Source organism: Typopeltis vanoorti, chromosome 12, assembly GCF_054136105.1.
Source record: "Typopeltis vanoorti isolate ZY-2024b chromosome 12, IOZ_Tvanoo_1.0, whole genome shotgun sequence".
Taxonomy (NCBI): Eukaryota; Metazoa; Arthropoda; class Arachnida; order Uropygi; family Thelyphonidae; genus Typopeltis; species Typopeltis vanoorti.
Window position 1 is genome coordinate 116,467,367 of NC_143560.1, and position 24,212 is coordinate 116,491,578.

At 35.8% G+C, this 24,212-nt stretch overlaps 1 protein-coding gene across 1 annotated transcript in view; it reads left to right on the forward strand.

Moving 5' to 3' along the window:
• LOC150101161 (uncharacterized) overlaps nt 1-16,246 on the forward strand; it is an 82,500-nt gene extending 66,254 nt beyond the window's left edge. Inside the window, exon 3 of the mRNA XM_090402023.1 lies at nt 16,136-16,246. Within this exon, the coding sequence (XP_090258149.1) occupies nt 16,136-16,220 (85 nt within the window). The 3' untranslated portion in view covers nt 16,221-16,246. The remainder of the gene's footprint in view (nt 1-16,135) is intronic.
• The last annotated feature ends 7,966 nt before the right edge of the window (nt 16,247-24,212 follow it).

The window sequence follows — 24,212 nt, forward strand, 5'->3', positions numbered from 1 at the left end:
AGACGCTTATCAAGTGTTTTCAGATCTTAACTATGAAATCAATTTCATTACCTAATGAGCTTAATACATTTTCGTGAAGTTTTACTGCGTCTGATATATGCAATTACTTATATTCTCATTATTGCCTTCTGGTCCTGTAACTCCGATTTTGAAGAGGCTATTCATAGTAAGAGTGAAACGGTTGGTCTAATACTACTACTAATAATAATAATAACTGCATATCCTAAGGTGGAAAACCTTTGTGGCTGGTTCTTTGCTATGTGGACCTTTTTTTAAATGCTTAACATCGTCATTATTGATCACTTAATCAGGACTACGTGATTTGGCTGTTGTGAAAGCACGGTTTTCCTAATGCATCATTCGAAAATGCTTTTTATTTTCCGATATGTATGCAAGAATAATATACAAGAAGATTTTGATTCAGTACCTTCTTGTATAATTACATATTACATAAAACAGCATAAAAATGATTGTAAAGATCATATTAAAAGGGATACAATGAGTTAAAATGATTAAACATTAAAAAATTAAGAATCAGACCTTAATACTTAAATACCGGATCCACTCTAGCGATTCTGGGGCCAGTTTTAAAAAAAACAAAGTCCGTAGTGCCTGAGAATGAGTAGATAGGGCACCTAAGCACAATGTGATTGATAGTCTGAATCCCGCTTCCGCATCACATTTTGGAGTTCAGACCACTTCCATTTATGCAAGAGATGTTTACATCTCCCATGTCCTGTTCTGATCCGATTTAAAGTGATCCATACATGTTTAGGGAGATTAAAGCCCTCCGGACGAGATGTTGGATTTGAAATGGGAATTTGAAGATTGGAGGTATGTTGGATCCAATACTCTTCCCTCGATTCGCATAGACCGAAGTTCTGGTCGTTCATTTGTATTACACTTCTCCAGGCAGGGCGCCTGGATTTCAGTCTTTGTGAGATATGGAAGGAAATGTCTTGGTGGATAGACAAGGAACTGTTTCCAGTTATTTTTGTCCATAATTTGCTTAAGGCTTGGATCCTGCGAAGCGAGGGAGGGACTGTATTACTGAGAGTTGGGAACCCATTAGGAATGGGCTCCCACGGTACTCCATTCTTAGGTATGTTCTATAATAACAACAACAAGAAAAAAAAGAAAGAAAGAAGAATGAAGAAACGATAATGCGGAAGCATTTTGGATTGTCCGTGAAAAACACATAAGTAAAAACATTATGCCACAGATTGAATAAATTAGATTTTAATCTTAAAAAAATTAAAAACGAAACGTTAAAATGACATTCATTTTTAATTTTATCAGAAAATTTCAAATTGTAGCAATACCAATGCATATTTTATTACTTTTTTTGTTTCATTTCTGATACATTGGTTTAAAAAATTCGCTTAGTTTCATCTGTGTGCTTGAACATCAAGCATCATCCCATGTTGAAAGCAATAAATTTATAAGGCGATGAATTTCAGTCCAGGAATTCCCTCCTCCTTCTTCTCTATAATATGATAAACCTGTTAGGTAGACATTTCCATTTAACAGATAAGACATTTATCCTCATGGCCTTAACGAAATCCGGACAAATTTAAAACACGTTATAGTCTGTTCTCAATGACAAAACACTGAATTACAAACTTGGAGACATTTTCTTGTCCGTTATTTATTTCAGTGTCATCTGTCGATTATATTATAGATATCCTGGTGAGTAGAAAAACAGGATGAATTAACATCTTGTTTTTCGATAAAGGTTCCGTTACTCAATATAGTGTTTATAACCATTAATTGTTTATCAAATCACTTCATCACTATAAACGTCTGCGGTGTTGAGAATTTTTGTTTTATGGTTCGTCTCTCAAAAAATACCTGCTAAAATCACACATGTTTGATTCCTTGGCTCTGGATGCATGAAATATTATGGGAATTCGGTGTTGGCAAATTTGTCCAGTTATCTCTATTATTGTTTCAATCAGACCATTTGCAGCGACATAATATATGGAAATATTTCGAAAATACGAGGGTCTGAAAGGTTCTCGGTCTCGACCATAGATAGCAACACTATCGACAAGATTTTTTTCTAAGTCATCTGTCATAAGCATCCTTGTGAAATTGCAAGTCATTCTATCAAGTAGTTTGTTTTGTACAACTGTCTGAAGCAAAAGTGTTGTCTGTATCCCATGAAATGGATAAAATTGAGTATCGTGCGGTTATAAAATTCTTTGAAAAAAAAGGTTTAACGCCAAAAGAAATTCATTCGAAGTTCATAAACATTTATGGGCACTCTTCTCCTTCATTTTCGACAATTAAGAAATGGGGTGCCGAGTTTAAACGTGGCTGTACCAGCCTTGAAAATGATCCACATGAAGGACATCCAAAAAGTGTAACAATACCAGAAATCATTGATTAAGTGCACATTATGGTACTGGATGACGGCCGAGTCAAAGTGAGTGAAACTGCTAAGACTATTAGGCATTTCAAAAGAACGTGTAGGATATATTTTGCATGAAGAATTGCAAATGAAAAAGCTTTGCGCAAGATGGGTGCCGGGCTTGCTCACAACAAAACAAAAACGCACTTATGAAAATCTCTGAACAGTGCTTGAGCGTTTTAACAAGAATAAAATTGATTTTGTGCGTCGATTTATTACTGTGGATGAGACTTGGATTCACCAGTACACACCAGAATCCAAACAACAGTCAAAACAGTGGACAGAAGCCGGTTGTTCAGCGCCAATAGAGACAAAGTCGGTTCCATCAGCAGGAAATGTCATGGCATCGGTGTTTTGGGATGCCAAAGGCATTTTGTTTATTAATTATCTTGAAAAGGGTAAAACAATAACCGGGGAATATTATTCCGATTTTTTAACCAGACTGGACGAAAATATTCGTGAGAAAAGATCCTGTTTGCAGAAGAAAAAAAAATTATCTTTCATCAGGACAATGCACCTGCCCACAAAAGAAAAAATGTTTTGGCAGTGGGAAAATTAAGGGATCTGCACTATGAATTGTTGGAACATCCACCCTATTCCCCAGATTTGGCTCCCTCTGACTTCTATCTCTTCCCAAAACTAAAACTCTTCCTCGCTGGTCAGCGTTTTTCTGCGAATCAACAGGTGAGTGCAGCTGGTATTTTGCAGATCTTACTGAGAACCACTACAGGGACGGGATAATGGTGTTGGAGCATCGCTGGAATAAATGTATTAGTCTTAAGGGAGATTATGTTGAAAAATAAAAATAATTTTGAAATTATAAATTAGTTTTTTCATTGTTAGGCCGAGAACTTTTCACACCACCCTCGTATATATATATATATGTATACTTATGGATGGAAGTTAGTAAAATTTAGTATTTAGAATGTTCACGAAAATATGTCCACCTAGTTTGATTGTTTTTAATTGGAATCCATTTTTATTCGCAAAATTTCGCAAAATTTCGCAAAACGATTCGAAATGATCGTAATAATCCCTCTCTGACTAATAAATTTAATATTATGTCTATTAAAATTTGGATTAATTTCAGTATTGATTTTACTAGGACATGGAAAAATTAAGAAACACAAAATTATCTCTATTGTATGCCAAAAATGACTGAGTTTTCGACTGGTTCATATTATACAAAAATTTAAGTAAAGCACATTTTTTTTATGACCATTTCCTTACTTGTTATCTAACATTTAAAGCTAATGCAAGTGCTTCGCGATGATAAACACGAAGCCACCATAATAAGCCATCCGGTTTAAAACTAACGTTAACAATTGTGATAACTGTTCGGTAGTCACAATTTCTTATAACTGAGGTTGACTGGTTCATTTTGTGCATTTTTGAATATCTCCCGTCTATTAAAGAATGGAAGACATTTAAAAAAAGCCGTTTGTTCTATTTGTTATTAGAATACTTTTCCACAAATAGGCTGGAAGGTTGATTTCTCAATCCAGATTGATCCCGATCAGTGTCTTTTAGAATTAAATATAATTGTAATATTATAATTTGATCATTTTTAAAGTATATGCTCTTTTTTTTTAGAATTTTAGAAAATGAGTTAATCTATTTAAAATATCTGAATTATAAGTAAATATCTGACATTTATATTTCGTTATTATTTACATTAAATATCTGACTAACAAACGAAACATATAAGACATATGGAGAAATATAATGCCGTTGACTCAGTTTTATAACAGTATTAAGAAATTCCTGCTTTAAAAATTCTGTCTTTAAAATTGTAACCGTATTTTTAAAAATAAAAACTGATTTATTAAATAAGTATTAAAATTTTAATTATAAAATTATTTTAATGAAAAGCATATATGAATTAAACATATTAGTTTTTATATATTTAATTAATACTTTAGTTCATTAATGATTATAAAATTATCTAAAATTTTTAGAAAAATTAAACTCGGTACAAAATGAGAAAACTTCTTCAGGAGAAACTCAAGAAAGTATGGGAACTACATGATGGTCCATAATCATGGAACATTTCGTAAAAAGCTGTCTTTGTGTATAAATTTCATAACATTTCAATCTTAAATTACGCCTGTCTGTAGTACAATGTGAAGAACGATAATAGTCCTGATTTCGAATCCAGTCTAATTCGAGAAACATTTCTAAAGGGTTTTTCTGTTGAAGGCGCGTTACCCTTCTCATACGCGATGGTGGAAAGATCTTCTCACCCAGAAACTTAGCTTTTGTTCGTCCGTCGAATAGACACATTATCCAATAAACACACGCGACTGACAGCATAAATAAGAGTTGCCTACTATCCATAAGAAAAATGTATTTTCCATGCAACATTTTTGTAATCGCTTCATAATTTTCAGTAGTGTATTGGTCTTTTTTTTTTTTTTTTGAACTTGAATTTATGAAATAAATAATCATAGAATTTTTTTCTTTGCTCAGTTAATTGGTATATTATACTAGACAAGAAATAATATTCTTACGTGATATTATTATTCAGAGTTGACCTTAATAGGCAAATAGAAATAGAAATACAATAGAAACTTCAATTGGAAGTAATAACTTGGCTACTTCCTTAGAAGTAGGCTTTTATATTACAGCGATAATGAGACGATTTGAAGTAAACTGTTCTGTGTGTGCGAAAATTAAGTCGTGAAATTGCTTCACATGTGATATTTTATTACTTGCTTATGTTCATCAGAAATATTGAATGGAAAGGAACTTGTGATTTTTTGTCAAATGTTTTGTTTTTATGATATATTAGTTTTTAAAATAACCATATGATAACAAAGATATTAAAGGAATATTTTATGCAAAATTATGCACACAGTTTTGCTTTCGAAAATATAAAAGCTTCACAAGTGATTTGATTCAAGAGTTGTAAAAAATACTAACTTTGGCATTTGAATTACTTAAAAGGCATGAAGTATGCCAATGAGCGTGTGTATTCGAGGTTTTATTAATGCTTTTGTTTTCATTAAAGGCTTCGTTGACTTGGCAGGATGTTTTCAGTCTTCATCAGACACTAAGTAAAAATTCAAAATACTTTACTATGCTTTCATGTCTGGAAAGTTGTGTATTTTTCATACGGCATATAAATCGTAATTAATTAATGAAGACCTGAAATCAAGTGAGAGAGAGAGAGAGAATTCTTGGATGTAGTTTGTCCCTTTAAATAATACAAATATCAAAACAGCTAGTGTTGATTATCTTTTTATTTTATTTTATTTTATATGGAGCTATAACTTCAAAAGGCAATCTATACGGTGTAATAATGTATATTTATTTTCTTTCCTTTTGATAAGATTTTCTTTAATTATAATACCTTTTTCCCCCCTCTTATATTCAAAGATATGCTTGAAATAAAGGCCTCGTGTGGAGATGACAGATTTTTCCCTCGTAATTTTCATCCCTTATAACATGCCAACTAGCCAGATAAGACACGCAGTTGACATAACACGTTCAGACATAAATACTCTTGCCTCATAGCCTCCGTTGCTTAGCGTAATCTAAAGAACCATCTAAACAACCATCCGAAAATAACTCGCTGATGGACGTTCTCAAATCATGGCATATGTGGTATTAATAATAAATAATAATTCACTTTTTCAATAAATCCGTGTTTGCACAAACATTTAATTAGAGTAAAAAATCTATAAAAAATCTAGTCAGTTTGCCAATCCTGAACATCTTCGCTTCTTCGGAATTAATTTCAAATAATTCAACTAATATCATAGAACTATGTTAAACATATAAAAAAAATGTTTCTGCAGAATTATTAACCCAGAAGAGCGTTGTTAGAGCTTTTGTTAAAATATTTTTTTTCTTTGACGAGCTAATATCCTGATTATGAACCTTTTCTTCAAATGGTTAGTGACAAAATAGTATTTTTTCGACAAATGATAAGCAGTAATGCGTGAAACAATGTTTTTTTATTATTATTTTATTCCTTTATGTGGCCATATTTTTGTATAAACTGTTGTGCTCATAACTTTTCTTCAGTCAGAGTGATTGCTTCGCCCTATTTACGGCGCCGATTGTTATCCCACGTAACTGTTTCGAATAGGAACGAAGCTTCAACACTCTTTCAGATTACGTGGGTTGAATTTATCATTACGGAAATGAAATTCGGGCTGTTAATCAGTCATGTGTCAATTTAAATCAGTCATGTGTTTCTTATATTTTGTGGCCTGACGATTCATAGCTGGAGGGCCCTATACTTACAAAGGATATAGATGTCATTGGTCAGCACAAATGAAAGTAGCCATTTATGCCCAGGGAACTTATCACAAACCACGTGGAAGTTTCGTTAGTAAATTTTTCATTGCTTCATTTGTTAGAATTTTGAAATTCACATTACGGTGTTTGCATTCATGTTGTGGGAGATTTTCAACATCGCAAGAAAAATAAAATTCAGAAATCGCAGAGATAGTATAATTATCTTTTGTCAATAAATGTTCATTCGAAATATCATATAGACTGCTTTTCAAGTGGGATAAAAATAATCCCTAAGTTAAACACGTTACACATTATACTTAGGGATAATGACAGTTGACATTTTTAAAGGGAGAAAATAACATTCTTTGACAGTTCTAAAAGAGATATTTTATAAATAAACTTGAGCAACCAACGAATTACTTGAATTGACGTATATCAGTACACATCGTTGGTTGCATGCATGAAACTGGCAGTCGACATCAGCTTCGCTTCTAAAGATATTCAGCAAATGACAAGCAAGTTATGAATTTTCAGCAAAACACAAAATGCCATCGGAATGCTGGAGGTGCAAGATTTTGATTCTGACTTAAGCAAACATAACTGCGGCTCCAACGGTTTACCAAAAGGCGATACCAGACATCCGGTAAACACTTATCTTTGCTCATGCGCAAAAGGAAGTAGCTGCGATCTGAAACGTGGGTTTCTCCCTGGCAGTGAAGTGTCGATTGTTGCCGACGGCAAGAGCGAAGGAAAGTCGAAGATCAACAGAAATTTAATTTACAGCATGTCCAGAGGTCCTACGAAATAAGAATGTTCTTTGAAGATGATGTTACCAAAACACACACTCGCACCCGGGTCTTATCACTATATCGCAAAAAACATAAACGAAACTGATAGCTATCTTTAATATAAAAAAGGAGAAACATTTACTATGCGTCAGTAGTCCTTGTCATCGATCTTACCTTCAGATATAATGGGGAAAAAAAAACTTCCTTGCCATAAATAAAAACAAAAATTCCACTGAAATATCCATGCGGTACATTATCGTACAAGTGAGTTTAGTCTCTTCGTAGCGCAGTCGGTAGTGATGATGCTTCGGTTAGAAGACCCTTTGTTCGATTGCGGCGATGCGCAAGAGGGAACATGTACAATATAAGCGATTTTCACTTAAGAGGTTAAGTCATCCAGGCTCATGCAGAAGCGATGTATTTTTCCCCGCCTGGCAACTCGAGTTTTTAAGCTTTCATAACATGTACACAGCTACGTTAAAGTTGTGCTGTCTCCATGTAATCTCTTTAATTGACGACAAGCACTCATTTCTCCTACTATGAGAATGTCGTGGCTACTGCTGTTCAAGGGAGCTAGGAGATAAACAACAGACACATCCTATGTATGAACATTGTTTTGTCAGTGTAAACCCTGACTTTGTGGGAGGAAGAAGCTGGATAATTAGAGATACATACCGGAGATAATTATCTATTTGAAGACAGCTAATAGTTACTCTTAAATCTCTCTCTCTCTCTCTCTCTCTCTCTCTTCGTGATGGTAATCATAATAACATTCTGAAGAATTCGGAACACTCAGAAAATTTCTTTAACTTTTGTAAACATTTTCTCTGCTATTTACGCCGCTTTAAACGCACGTAGGCAGATTAACTTGTCTGATTACCTGACTCCGAACAATTATCACGAGTTCGCACTTCTATTATAACTTATTTTTGTTTCTTTCTTTCAGGAACAGATCATGAAGTAAAAAACATTAATTGTGCCCTCTACAAAACGGTCTCGAAAAATTGCTTCAAAATATAGATTTCGAAGCAATTACACTGATTGCATATACTTTGATGAAAATGTGATTTTTTTTTTAATGTAAAGGAAAGTTAATTATTTTTTCTTCTCGTGTCAGCAATAGCTCAATGTCAAAAAATTCCTTGTATGAATTCTGTAAGGACGATTCCTGCTTTTGTCTTTCAGATTGGAAACCAGTAAACTGCTTTACGATTTACGTATTATGCTGAGAATATGCTTAATAGTTCGGATTATACGAGCTGTCAGGTTGGCATTGTAAAAATAATGCCGAATCCATAGATCTATAGACTAGAGTCCATAGATCGCACTATGGACTCGAGTTCATAGAATGATCCAAGATTTCACTAGGTAGGAAAAAATTATTGGTATGCGACTTTACTTAAATTTATGGAGATAAGTGATGGGAAGTTCGGCAAGGTACTCAGAAGAGTGGTGGAGTGATATAGGCCAGCTCATCCTGAACAACGACAACGACAATGATTAAAATCCTCAAAAAATGTATAGACAAGGAAGAAATTTAACGATAGATCTGAGACAGAGTGGAATGCGTCGGAGAGGAAGAGAGAGGGGGGGGGATTATTAATAAATGAGACTGCGGCTATTGATTTTTTTAATTAAACCTCCCCAAATGCTGATCACCGAGATTTGTAAAGGATAAAAAAAATTCAAGATCAACTCTTCAAAATTTTGGCTAGACTGTTTTTCCCCGAAGCTGAATGCTAAATGCAGAGGAGATTGTTTTCTCTACTTATTACGTAGATAAATATATCACCCAAGTGAAGATATTGTTATTACAAAGGTGACAGGGACTAATGTGAGAACAGAGGTTGAATGGAGGTACATATATTGCAGAAATGCTTGTGTTTTACGAGAATGTGCAGGGGAACTAGCAATACTTTTGATTAAGCTGTTTAATTTGTCTCAGGTCTTGCAAAGTCCAAAGATTATAGACCAATTAATATTTCAGGAGTGATGGTAAAAAGTACAGGAAAAGTTAGTCAAAAAGAGAATTAAGTAATGGGTGGATACGAATATGATACTCTATGAGGGGCAGCACTTCTTTGTGAAGGGTCGTCATGCCTTAGTAATCTACTAACTTTTCCTACAAGAGTGACAGCTGAGTTGGATAAAGGGGATGGCTACATGATGATACCTGCTGGATTTTGCAAAGGCATTGACAGGATACTACATGGACGCGGAGTTCAACAAATGAGTATGGATAGGAAAGTGGTGATATGGATAAAAGAGTGGCTGATATATAGATACCAAAAAGTATTATATGGATGAACAGAATGAGAAGGAGGCTGGTGACTAGTCCGCAGGGCTCTATGCTTGGACCTCTGCTGTTTAATTTATTATTATTATTATTATTATTACGTAACACCTCCAGGGAGTCCAAAGACTCATCGAGGGGGGGGGGGGGAGTCACCTACTCTACAACTCTCTGTCTCCACCAATCCACTAACCACAATTACCTTCATTATCTACACCATCGTCATCTACCGCCGACCACCAATACTAGTATTTTCACAGACAATCACAAACATCCATGCCTACGGCGGGATTCGAACCCGCAGCCGACTAGAGAGCGGATACGCTAACCACTCGGCCAACAAGGTCGGCAAAAAATCGCAATTTATACATAAATGATATAGGAAATAATATGAAGGGAGTTATTATTATTATTATTATTATTATTATTATTATTATTATTATTATTATTACGTGACACCTCCAAAGAGTCACTCATCGCGGGAGGGCGCTCTTCTCCACCCCGCTACACACATCTCACCGTCTCCCTTACTACTTAAGTTACTATAGACAACTACCATCGACCATCTACCGCACATCGCAACCACCAGCAATATTTATTGTCTGTAAATTGCGTGTGTTCGGATGGCCGATTTGCTTTTATGCTGGATGAAAAACTCGCGTTTCCGGGAGAAAATATCCTGCTACTTCCATATGAGATTGCCTAACTCACCATCAACTGAAAAATCCCATATAAAGATTCCTCTCGTCACGACCAGAATCGAACTCAGGCCTTTTCCAATCGAAGGACGCAACGTACCGTCGTTCTTGCAATTGCGGTACGGAGGCATATTCAGTTGTTTGCTGATGATGCAAAGTTGGATAAGGTAATAGTTGATCAAGGTTAGGTAAAACATAATGGATGCCAATTTAATGCGGAAAAGTGTCAAATTATGTATTTTGGGATACAAAGATTACAATCAGTCCATCACATTGTGAGAATTGTACTCCACGAAATTGATGAAGTCAAGATTTGAGGGTAATAGTAGATAGAAAACTGAAATTTAGAGGGCATACTGCTAAGGTAGCCAGAGTAGCTCACAGGATTACTTGGTTATTGAGGAACACACTAACAAGCAGGGATAAAGGAGTTATCACTCCTCTTTATAAAGCCTTGACGTAACCACATCTGGAATTCTGTGTCTGGTCACCTGAGTTTCTTGAGAAATGAGGAAGTGTGGAGAGGATCCAGAGGCGAGTGACCAGGAAGGTAAGAGGTCTGTAGAATGCTTCTTGTGAGGATAGATCGAGGGTTTGTGGGTTGCAGAAGTTGATTGATAGGCAAAAAAAAGGAGGGGATATGATCGAAAAATTCAAGTTACTTAAAGGATTTTATAGGATTGATGAAGGGGGGAAATGTTTCAGCACTTGGCTAGAGGGAGAAGAACAAGCGGTCATTCCTGGAAGTTGGATAAGAGTGTGGTTAACAAAGGCGTGAGGACTAGATTTTTCGCTTGGAGAGTGATGAGTGAATAGAATAGGTTACTTGAGTCAGCTGTGAGTGCTTGGTCTGTTAATGGTTTCAAGGAGAGGTATGACAGATATTGTGTTCATAGTTTAGGTCTCCCACGATGACGCCTAGGACTCCATGGAGGTGTCCATGCAATAATAATACTAATAATAATTTTGACAATACTACTACTGCTAATAATAATATCATTATTTTTGATAAAGACAAAGTTTATTATCCTCATCACATATACAGAATATTTACAAATATACGGTCGCAGTATTACTATCATGTTTTCTGTTCAATACTAGTATTCAGTACAGAATGTAAGTAAATATAATATGCATAATGATAATAGTAATATATTTTGCTTTTTTTTTCACATACACATCTACAATGATTCATTCAATGTGCTTAAGAGAGATCTTTTTCATTTTAATGGTACTGGTTATGGAATAATTTTATATATGTAAATAGACATATCTTTTTTCTGCATTTTCATCATTTACATTTATATTTCAATTTGCAGTTTATTTTATTTCACAATTTACATTTACAATTTCTTTCTCTTTTTTTTTTTTTGTAAGCAGTGGAATGCTAAATGGATTCGTTTCCCTTTTTTTACGTTGCTAATTTTTAATTAATTGTAAATGCTAATGTTAATTAATTATTAATATATTAAATATATAAATTAGCTATAGTAAATTTGATTTGGACTCTTCTATGGCAATCGACACAATGGGAGTGTTCCCTTCGTGGAAAAGAATAATTAAAACTGGCTTTTACTCGATATGACTGTTATTTTGTTCAGTTTTATTTTCTAGACTTATCAATATACCTAAATTCTTCATAATTGCTTAAGTATGAAACTGGACGTAGGATTTCATTTTCAATAAAGTTAATTTCTTTTTTGACTGTATTATTTAATATATCTCAGTACTTACGATTTGATATTCTTTTAGAAAAACGTTTAACTTTGAAAGCATTTGTTATAAAAACCCACCCAGACTGCACGCTACTATATATGTATTTTAGCTATTACTTTAAATGAGAGGAAATGGGACAGAGGCTACGAAACTCTCATGAACTGGGTAGTGATCCGTCATAGTCTGTGCTCATTGATCGTTAACCCGAAACAAGATGATGGCTGTTCCTTCTTTTTTCACATTCGTCACGATTCATTTCATCATATCAGAATCAGAGAAGTCAGTACGCTGCGTTCGCTACTTTGCAGATGTCCGAAGACCGTGTTTTTTCTTTATTTTTTATTTAAGGGGGAAAATATACTAAGAAGTTTCCTCGGATTAATTTTCACAAAATAAAACACGTAAATAAAATAATATTGTGTGGGTCTTTGGATTACAAGCTTCTCACTGTAGTGAAGCTGAAAACGGTTTAATAATATAAATTTAGCTACCCGTATTCGGTCCTTGTTTGCTAATACAACTGAATATTGTTTGCTCTTCAGTGGTCTGTCTTTTACAGTTTGGAAACGGAAATATATGACGCCTTCGATTGTTAAAGTGGTTATTTCAGTATTTTAACAGACTAGGAAACGTACTTTATTTTATTAGAATATCGATTTGGCAGCACCATATTGATGTGTGTGTGTGTGTGTGTGTGTGTGTGTGTGTGTGTGTGTGTGTGTGTGTGTGTGTGTGTGTGTGTGTGTGTGTGTGTGTGTGTGTGTGTGTGTGTGTGTGTGTGTAGGTGGGTGGTAGCTGTTCGTCAGTTGGATTTAAACTAACTATTCTTATAAATTTTTACTAAAAAATTGACATTTTTCCCATTCCCTTGAATAATATAAAGAAGTACAAAACATAAATTCTATTATATCTAAGGAAGTGCAGTACAGTTCATCTGATGTTCTCGTTGAAGTTAACCATTCATGTACAAAGTCTCTGGAGGCTGAATATGCTAGTCGGCATTCTGCATTTCCCCCTTCTCCCTTCCCCCCATGAATAATTTGGGTTATACACATCAGTGAATAGGAGTGCGTTCGAGCTGGTATTTTAAGCATTCTTCTGAAAGTTAATACGTTATTACATGACCAAATTTGCGGTAATTACTGAGTAGTGGGTAAAAGCCTCGCCTCTACCTTATCGCTAACAAGCGGTGAGTTTACTCGACCGGAGTAAATTGACCAGATTGTTTTGGAAATTTATTGTCTACTACTAGTTTTATTTTATTTTAAATAAAATAAAACGCATAGTAGATGATTTTCGTTACTCCCAGTAAAAAGATTTTCTCTTGACAAATAAAATATATCCAAAATTTACGTTGAAAATCTTTTTTTTTTTTTTTCTATAAATCTTTTGTTAGATTTGTCATACGTTTGAAGACCTCTTCGGCTTGCCTAACCTCTTGATTCACCCACACTGCTAGAAATGAAAGTTATCAACTCTTCATGGATGGCTGTTATAAAAATGAATAAATAGATCAATTTTTTAATTTTTTCAAAATAAAAGATGCTATCCATGTTAATTTGCGCAATTTGAATATGACCGAAGACCTTATTGATTGCAAGTACCTGTTTTACGTGATTATATCTAGTTAAAACTGATGCCACTTTTAATAGAGCTCCACTAATAGAGCTTGAATTTTAGAAACTACCTCTTTCCCCTGTTTCTTTTTTATTTATTTACTTAAATCAATAATGTAAACCACTTTAGCAAGCCATGAGATCCTCCTGATGTTGTACTTGAAAATATTGATACGTTAAATATTTAAAGCGCTATAAATATGACTAATTAATTGGTTGTTTATATTATGTCAAAGAAATTATGGATACGAGGTAGGTGTGGTTTATCTCTACTGCGTGCGATTTTGTGGCGATTTTGCATGTTTTCCGGAATGAATCATCCAAGATTCTAGAGGGAATCCTTGCCATCACCACAGGAGAACTTTCTAAAAGTCGTTATTAAGCGTGTTCCTGTTGTACTCAGGAAACACACTTTTTTCTAACTAATGGGCGTCTTTGCTACCAGCTGTATACCGAGGGAGCTTTGGTTTGGTCGAAATTAGACAAAGTATTTAAGGATGTGCGATGTGTGTATGTCTGTAAATTGCGCGTGTTTCTTCACCTGCATTTCTAGGAAAACATATGCAGTTAGTAACAAAAGTTGCATCACCAGTGAGATGAGAAAACAATCCCTTATAATGGGGAAGATAGCATAAAAAGTCCTCAGATGTAATCATGGAAAGATGACAAATATTTAGTAACAGTACAATTATAGTTGGATACAGTGAATGCTTTTCTAATAGAATGCACAGTTATTTTTTAAGCACTCTTCACAAAATATATGAGCTTATAAGAGTTGTTTGCCGTCCTTCTATATTTATTTCCAAAACTCTGGATGCCTTCTTCCGGCGGCGCAGTTTCGTGATCATCCAGTTGAGCAGTTTCTGTATCTTATGTATACAGTTATGTATACAGTCTTATGTAAATGTGGTTAGCAGGGGTGTTAGAGCTGGGTTCTTTACTTTTAGAGTGGTAAATGAGTGGAATAAGCTGCCAGAGTCTGTTGTGGGTGCTATGACGGTGAACGAGTTCAAGACAAGGTATGATAGATACTGTGAGAATGTAATCGCATAGTTGTGTGGACATGATGTTTAGGGCCTCCCTCGATGAGTCTAAGGACTCCTGGAGTCGCCCGAAATAATAATAATAATAATAATAATAATAATAATAATAATAATAATAATAATAATACAGTTCAGAGAGCCTCCCCCCCCCCCCTTCCGTACCTTTCTTCTTTCAGTTTCTTATAAATGGTGACTATTTCTCTTTAAATGATTTTATTAGTAGTTATTTTTTAAAACATCCCACCGGTTAATTAATTAAATCAGTAGCAACTAGTTGCCCCAAATATCGCATGCTTAAGTGTTATTTTCCTGTAAAGTATCTTGTATGAGATAGTTGAGACAATAAGTTCGCCAATAGCCAAGTAGGAGTTATATACAGGGTGTTTCAAAAAGAATGACCTGATTTCAAATAATTATATTTAATAATAAAAATGTGGTACACTTACAAAATAAATGACCAAGTATGAAGTAACGCCTAAAGTTTCACTCACCACAGTTACAAATGGTACAAGTCGCATTCATTTGTGGTTCGTGGTTGCAGAAATATACAGTTTTAAAATCGGGATATTCTTTTTGAAACACCCTGTATTATCAACCCGTAACCCAACCACGTTTGAGTCTAAAAGACAAAGAACGCTCTTTCCTCTGAGAGTAAATATTTGCAACAGAAATTGCTTTTAATACTTATTCCCTAATTATTAATTAAGTCAAGAAAGAAGACTGGTTCATCGTAGCTCAGGTGTTGAGCTACGATGCTACGACTTTAACACTTTCAACCACGATGAATCAAAGTTTTCTTTTGTGACTTCAGAAGAAACAGCCTCCTTGGTCCCTGAAACTAAGAAAACTCGGAAATATTCGTATGATTCTTAAATTCCGTTATCACTCTTTGCCTGTTTACAAATATTGTTGATGCTGTTAGGCGGGATATACTTTTCATTGCCTGTAAAGCAGCGTTTCCCAACGTTTTTTGGATCATGCCCCACCTCAACGCCTCAAAGATTTTGATGCCCCCCCCCCCCCTCTAGCATAATAGTCAGGCAAGTTCTGAAAAAGTATAATATAAATATGTACTTTAAATAAAAAAGGTGAATTTAATTTGACTTTTTTCGATGAATATAAATTTTATATTACACTTTGTATATCATAAAACATAAATCGAACTAAACTCGGGAAAATAAAAGTTAATGTGATCCAAGTTAATGCGATCCTTGGGCTTGATGTCTGCTGCAAAGAGTTTTTATTTGAGGTACTAATTTAGTCAATTTCAATCTCAAATCCCCACGGTTTGTGATATCCAGATGATTTTTTTTTTTTTTTCAGTAACAAGTCATTTACAGCAATACGCCGCATTCAGCTAAATATGACAACGGAAAGAGCAACAGCAAATTTTTGCAAAACTTGTTGAATTTCGGTATTTCGTTTGTCTCGTCAGAAAGCCATGCCATTGTTCCTTTTATGTTAAATAAAGTTATAATAGACTCATCCTTTTGCTTTTCTGAGTTCTTCCTTGATATTGTATTTATGTTGACTGCTGTATTAGTGTTGTCAGCTTTTTTTTTTTTTTTTTTCCAGAAAGTTAGGATTGCAACATCGGCAATTTATCCGCGACAATGGTGATTTTTTGACTATATTGGTGATGAGGTGACGAATGCAACATCATTTTCTAATTGCTCCCCCCAAAAAATATTCAAATTTTCCCCCCTTTCGGGCGTACGTCCCACGTTGGGAAACACTACTGTAAAATATCATACTACTGAGGACCAACTTATAGCTTAATTTGAAGAAGATTGGGAAGTAAAACAAGTTTTTCGGCTAAGAGAAAGCAAATAGTTTTGCTAGCAAATGTATTAGTATTAAATCTGGAGTCCTAAATTACAATTTTATGCATATTTTCAAAACCAAATATTTGGTAAGAAATCAAATGCGACTCCAATATTTCAGAGAAATAATTAATCCTTGTGCTTTGAAATTTACTTTAAGACACTTGCTGTGTAGACCTTCAAAGAATCGGATTCATGATTATACCCGTACAGTTATCTAGCAAATGAATTAAATTTAGATAAGTTGGTACACTACAGCTTTTATTAACTATGCCAGTATAAATTTATATATTAAAAATATATATATTATTTTATGCATCTGCGACATAGTCGATGCAAAAAATTAGCCGCTAGCTTGGATTTTAGTCCTGTCCTGTCAAGCGTCATCACAGGAGGTTGACTATTATGGAACTCTACCTGAGATCCATAATGTTCAGCAGAAATATAAGATGGTGAGGCTTTAATCTCTTCCGTCTCGCAGTTAGTATCGTATGTTTATAGATATATGTGTTCACATGCCCGGTTTATCTGTTTTGAGGGACGAAAAACCCGAATTTCCGGGATATAAACCACCACATCCGTATGAGACCAGATACCTCACCATTTTATTGAAAACACCTGATAAAGGCTCCTCTCGTCTATACCAATGGAGGTAACGAGGCTCTTGGATTAAAGCGAAGCCTGCGACTCTTTATGAATACAAACACGGGATCGAGGCTGGCCGCTGAATAAAAATAAAAAATAAATAATAACAAGTTATTATCACGGAAATATTTCCCTTAGAAAAGATAGAAAACAAATCATTTCTAGATTATATGTTGACTTTTTTGTGTACAAATAAAGTGTAATTACTTCGATTTACAAACACAAAATAGAACCTTGCAATTAGCTCCGACACTTTAAGGCAAAATTAAGGTAAAAGGCTGGAATGCAGCGATGAACTAATGAAGTCTAATTAAAATCTTAAGTTCTTAGTCATTTTGTAAGAAATAAAAATGAATGTGGTTCTTAAATTAGAATTAAATGTGGCTTAAAATGCACGCATTAAAGAGTAATAACGGAAAGGAGAAGTTTGTTTTGCAAAAGATAGAAGTGCATGCCCAATTATTAAATCTTTGTGTTTCTTTGTTATGTAGTCTTAATTTCTGTGTCATATACTTGCTCACAATTTTCCTTTAAACTAAGTCGGTGCTGAATGAATAAACCACAATTATTTTCTATTGTGATCATCAAGGGCTACTTTGTGTCATTAATGCAACAGTTAATTAGAAACGTTGAGCAGAGACAGCAACTTAATTTCATTTTCTACCCAAACTTATTCCTTAACAAGCGATTGAAGTACTAATTTAATCTGGTACATCCGCCCATATCTAGTTTAATATATATATATAACAGTAACATGCAGGAATTTCCTTATAGGAGGATATTTGTATGACTTTTGTACTCGTAGTCGGAGACTGAGCGTTTCGTTTGTTCTCTTATAATTTACGAATACACTGTCAATTAATAATTAAAGTGAATACAAGAAAAATTATTTGACAAACTGACAGTACAATCGATGCCGCATTTAGATACATAAAGATATGCAGCATTCTTCTGAAGCAAGAGGGGAGGATCGAAACCCTTGTGTATGTGTGTGTGTGCATTCTGTTTTCAGTTTTTGACCCAAAAATATCGTATTTCAGTAGAGTGAAGGATTAAATGTTGGCACATTTTTCAAATTTTAGGTGACAAAAACGCTGAAGCAGCACTGTCAAAGATAAATTTAATGAGTCTGAACTATTTCAAAGGAAAATAAATGCAATTGTTACAACAGAAACATCGTTCCGTATCATACTAGGAAGTTCTTGCCATACTTTAGCAGAACTTCACTGAAACATGAGCTTTAAAGCAATTTTTGTGTTCGTTGAACCAGTCCAATGCATTGGTTTTCCCAAAGTAACATTTCAGTCCGAAGCCTCTGAATTGCAGTTGGTATGGACGAGTGGTTGGAAAAAAGACTTGGATTCGAAGCCCGTCTATGACATGTGGAACATTTATACGTGTTTTCAATCAAATGGTGAGTTGGTCAGTCTCATAGGGTGGCGGAGGGTTTTTCTCCTGGAAACTCAAAAGAGTTTTCAAAAGAGGCAAACCGGCTCTGTGAATACAAGAGGTTTCTCGACAAAAATTTGTTCGTATGGGATACAGCAGAGGAGTGGTGAGCCGACTACACTGATTCGCCATGACCCCTGATCACTGGAATTTACCCGTCGCTAAAGAAGTATATTTCAATGACTATCAGGGCTGCGCCAACCCGAGGGCGAAAGGGGTGCCCCGCACTCCGGCGACAACATTGATAGGGCGGCATTTTATTTATCTAATATCTAATTTGAATTATACAATGCAGTATTAGGAGCGACCGATAAAAGTTTGCACCCGGGCGGCAAATACCCTTGGTGTGCCCCTGATCACTATGGTAATTAATCTCAGTGATTTAGAGGTTTTTTAATTTTTTTTGTTTCTTATCGATCGAGAAACGACCTAAGAGGGTTAAACTTTCTTTCTGCACTTCGGGCAGTTTACTGTTTGTTTATTTATTGTAGCATTTCCGCGGTGTAGTTTATAATGCCAACGTCCTTTGGTTTGAAATACCTGGGATTTCGTCATGGATGCTATAAGTTATATATTTATAACGGTTTTCCGTGTGAAGATAAGGTAGAACGACAAACGACAATCAGACATACCTACCAAATAACATGCAATTAGCAGACAATATAGACTGTGGGGATAGATTATCCGCTCTGACAACAAGATGGAGTGAGATTGGTTTTTATAGTAATTCTTAAAAAAAAAAAAAAGCTTGCTAGTTATATAATAATTACAGTGAATGAATTGATGAATACAAAGAAAGAAAAACATTATAATGGAAAGGCATTTTTTTTTCAAAGAATAATAAGGAAATTGTTTAATTGTAAATTATGCAACCACCAATGACTAATAAGAGTTTTTTTTTTACACTTCTTCGTAATTCTATAGTGTATGTAGAAATGTTTAATGTTTAGTGCAGTTCAGATGTGTGGAATATGGTGGGGTGGGGGGAATGTGCTATCCAGAAACCGTGTATTCTCTCCAATTCAGTGAATCACATCGGAATAATTTGCACATCACAGAAAACTAGGTGTTAAAGTACCTAGTTAAAGACAAAATTTAAGGTCACTTTTTTGCTAAATGCATCTAATATTCATTTATTTTTGTTCAGACGTTTCTGTTTCAGTCAAATCATTTCAGAAGTACACAAGCGCAACAGATAACGAGATTATGTGTTGTAATAAATAACTCCGCTCTTGACAAATGGAAATTAATGATTTTTGTTCTATTATAATTTGTCGTTCCTCAAAGGCTCAATTTAGCAAGTACGGGCGTGGCAAACCTGATGCTGGACCATGCCATACTTCATGTAATATACATCCGTTACATTATCTGTAGACTGGTCCCTCTGCTTCTTTCTTTCCTTCTTTCTTTTCTTCTTACTCCCCCCCCCTTATGCTATTAGAGTATTCGTGGACGAGGGGTGAATCTTTCCTATTTTGCTATTTCATTTCGTCTTATGCAGTGAGAGTCTGCCTAGGAAGAAGTCCCAACCCACCTGGCCAACATGGGATGAATTGGGGAACAAAACATCCCGATATGTGGAAAGGGCTTCTGCAACCCACCACTTTTTTCTTGCAGTGACAACTCCAAAATGCTAATATGGTTGCCTTATAATATATCTAATGCAGCATCGGTTGTTCGCGCAGAATAATCAGCGTTGGTTTCAGAGCTTAGGCAGAGGGTTCTGTTCGAGAAGCAAATTACAGTCTCCAAAAAAAGTCAGTGATATTGGGAATTGGGAATGCAGAGGGTATCGGATTAATCTATCTTAGATGGGAATTTCACATGGGTACATGGAATGTTCGGGTACAGATGGGGTACTCTTGAGATTGTCTGTAAAAGAGATGGAGAGGTATAAAATTGATATCCTGGGAATTACAGATACCTGATGGAATGGAGAAGATCACTTCAAAAGACAGGATGGCAACTAGTTGTTTACTCAGGAGGTGACTCGAAACATCATGGGATAGCTGTGATACTGAAGACAGTTAAGGCAAGAACCCTTGTTGGTTATAACCCAGTTAATGATAGGATATTTTGTATTAGACTTAAGGCTCATCCCACCAATATGTCAATCGTGGTAGTTTATGCATCCACATGGATAGGCCTGATGAAGAGAGTGAAGAATTCTATGAAACTTACAGACTGTTTTGGACTGCCTAAGGAGAGACGTACTTTACATCTTAGTGGACTTTAATGCAAAAGTAGGAAATATTGTGAGAGCTAGACCTGAGTGTGGCATGTTTGGTCTGGATGAACGTAACACCCATGGTGAAAGACTACTGAATTTTCCCATACTAACAGATCACTTATTACTAATACCTGCTTCCAGAAACATCCACAACGGACCTATACTAGGACATCTAACATTGATAAGTCAAGACATCAGATTGGTTACATCTGGGTTCTCCAGCGGGGATAGACAAGCATCATAAGACTAACTCTCTGAAAACTTCCAAGTGGCAAGTGAGGCACATCCCACTAGACTGGATGTTAAAGTAATTTCTAGTGGGTTCACAGAAGAAACACTAACTCTGTTGAATGATCTTTTGGAGACCAATGAGAACTCACCAGAAATGCTTTGAATAGAAGTCAATGTGATAATACAGGATACAGCCAAGAAGTATCTCGGCCCAATACGAACACCAAGAGATCCATAGATATCAGATTCAACATGGGAACTAATCGAAAGAAGTCGGTTGAAAAAACAAAGAGACTTTTATGCTAATAAATGTGAAAAGATAAAGATCCAGATAAAGAGACACAATTATAAAAGGATCTTTTATTTATTCGTGACCTAAACGCAGGTTTAACCCTAAATTGAATGTAATCAAAACCAGGAGCGGAGCACTATTAACAGAAGAATTGGAAATCAAAACACATGGAAAGAATACTGTGAGGAACTGTACAGCAGAGTGGATAAAGGAAATGTGGAGCCCTTTCTCACCAGGAAAATTTTGATTTGGAACCTCCTCCACTTAAGCATGATGTTGAAAGAGCAGTTAAGCAGCTTAACAGCAATAAGGCCACAGCTGGAGATGGAATCCCAGCAGAGTTAAGTAAGGCCATATGGGACAGAGGGATAAGAGTGTTTCATAGATTGATTACAAGGATATGGGAGACAGGATCATGGCCTAGAGACTGGAAGAAGTCAGTTTTCATACCACTACATAAGAAAGGTGATATGAAAGCGTGCAAGAATTCTGGAACTATTAGTTTGATATCTAATGCAAGCAAAATTTTTATTGAAGATCCTGCTAAATAGGATTGAGGCCAAAGTTGAGGCATAGATGCCCAAGGAACAAGCAAGTTTTAAGAAAGGTAAGGGCACCAGAGATCAGATCCTTTCCCTTAGAGAGAGCATAGAAAAATATAAAGAATTCAGACTCCCTCTGATAATGTGTTTCTTAGGCTTTTGACTATGTTTTGACTATGTTTAACTGCTCTAAAGCTTTTGACTGTGTTGTGCATGTGAAACTGTGGGAAGTAATAAAAAGAATGGGTTTTCCTCAACAGACTATCAGGTTGATACTCAACTTGTATAAGGAGCCAGAAGCAACGGTAAGAACATGTATTGGATCGACTAACTGGCTTCAAGTTGGAAAAGGAGTTAGGAAAGGATGTTTACTTTCTCTTCGCACATGATGTCCTCTGCATATATATTGCAGAAGTGATGAGCTGTGGACAGGAATTAGGATAGGAGGTAGATTGATCAGTAATCTGAGGTATGTTGATGATACAGTACTCCTTTGGATTGACAAGGAAGAACTAGGACTAATTCTTGACAAAGTTAACAAGATCAGTAATAATAGAGGACTTCAACTCAATCCTAGCAAGAAAAAGATTATGGTTCTCTAAGTAAATACAAACAGAGAAGCTCTTGAGAAACAAGTGTTCCTTAATGGAGAAAGAATTGAGTATCTGGGATCCATTATTAATGTGAAGAATTGCTGTTCAGAAGGTATCAGAAGAAGGTTAGAAAGGGTCTAAAATCTGGAAGGATGGATCTATCTCCATGGGAACAAAGTTGGTGATTTTGGATGCAGTTGTTTTTCCAACAGCGACTTATGGACGTGAGACATGGAACCTAAAAAAGTCAGATAAGAGACGAATATCTGCTTTTGAGATGTGGTGTTACAGGTGGCTGTTGAGGATATCATATACTGAAAGGCATACAAATGAATGGGTGTTAGAAAAGATTAGTAGAACTTTAAGGCTACTTAAGGATATTGACAGAAGAAAGCTAAAATATTTTGGACACATATAAAGGATGGAAGGGGACTTCTCAACTTCTCAGAACAGTAATAGAAGGTAAAGTTCCTGGGAAAAGAGGCAGGGGTAGACCATCAATGAGATGGATGGATGGTGTGTGTGGAGTGACTGATCTTCAGAAAGTTGAGGCTGCCAGAAAAGCAAACAACAGGACTACATGGCGAGGCCTGGTCTGGTGTGTGTGGTCACTCCGCGCATCGGATTGACCATACGTCATCTGTAGATGCCCAGTGAACATAGAGAGAGAGAGAGAGAATTTTGTATTATTACTGACGGGAATTTGGTCGTATTCTTAACGGCTTACAAGGAAAATGGTTTCTGCTTCAGTGGAATGAAGTGACAAACATATTTGGCAAGTAAATATGGAGGACACTGGGCAAAACAAAAGCAGAACGCATACAAGAAAAGGGACGGGATTGCGAGATTAGTTGATTGAAACTCAGTGCCAAAGAAACTAAGGCACTGAGGGCAATGTATAATTTCTGTGAATTGTGCATGTTCTCGTCGGGTTGTCTATTCTGCGAATGAAAACCCAAGTTTCTGAGGGAAAAACCTGCCGCCTCTGTATATGTGTTAGTGAATGTTCTTCTATTAACCAGATTGTCGTGTTTTGCATAGTATCAGGATTTTTGTAGAACCACCCTAAATGTGATAACGGTCGCAACTACATGCCTGGGGAAGGAGTGTCCTAGGTACGATTCCCGTCGACGACATGAGTAGCTTAAGGATCTTTCTCAGCCATAGCGAAGTTAGCCCGGTCTTGGGCGTGGACAGCAGGGTTTTTCCCCAGTTTATCTGGGGTTTTTCATCCCGCAAGCAGGCAAACCGGCCCCACTGCTACAGTCAAAAAAATGCATTCCCTCCTCAGGGGTAGGATCAGCGACAGACCGTGTGGGGGTTGTACTAACAAACGTCGTATCTACGTAACACGTGGACCCCGCAATGGAAGCGGGAAAAACGCGCAGAGGAAGAATAAGATCCTAAATGTGATAACCACCAAGATCTAGTTCACACTTCCTCTAACTAGGGAAGGTCTGCGTTTGTCGTGGCCACTCTCGCACTGTCACGGAGGTCTGGTTGGCATTTCCAACCAGACCTCCGTGACAGTATACCAACTAGTTTTGCCTCTGTAGCTTTGTCGGAAGGTACGATACCCTTTGGGTAGAAACACG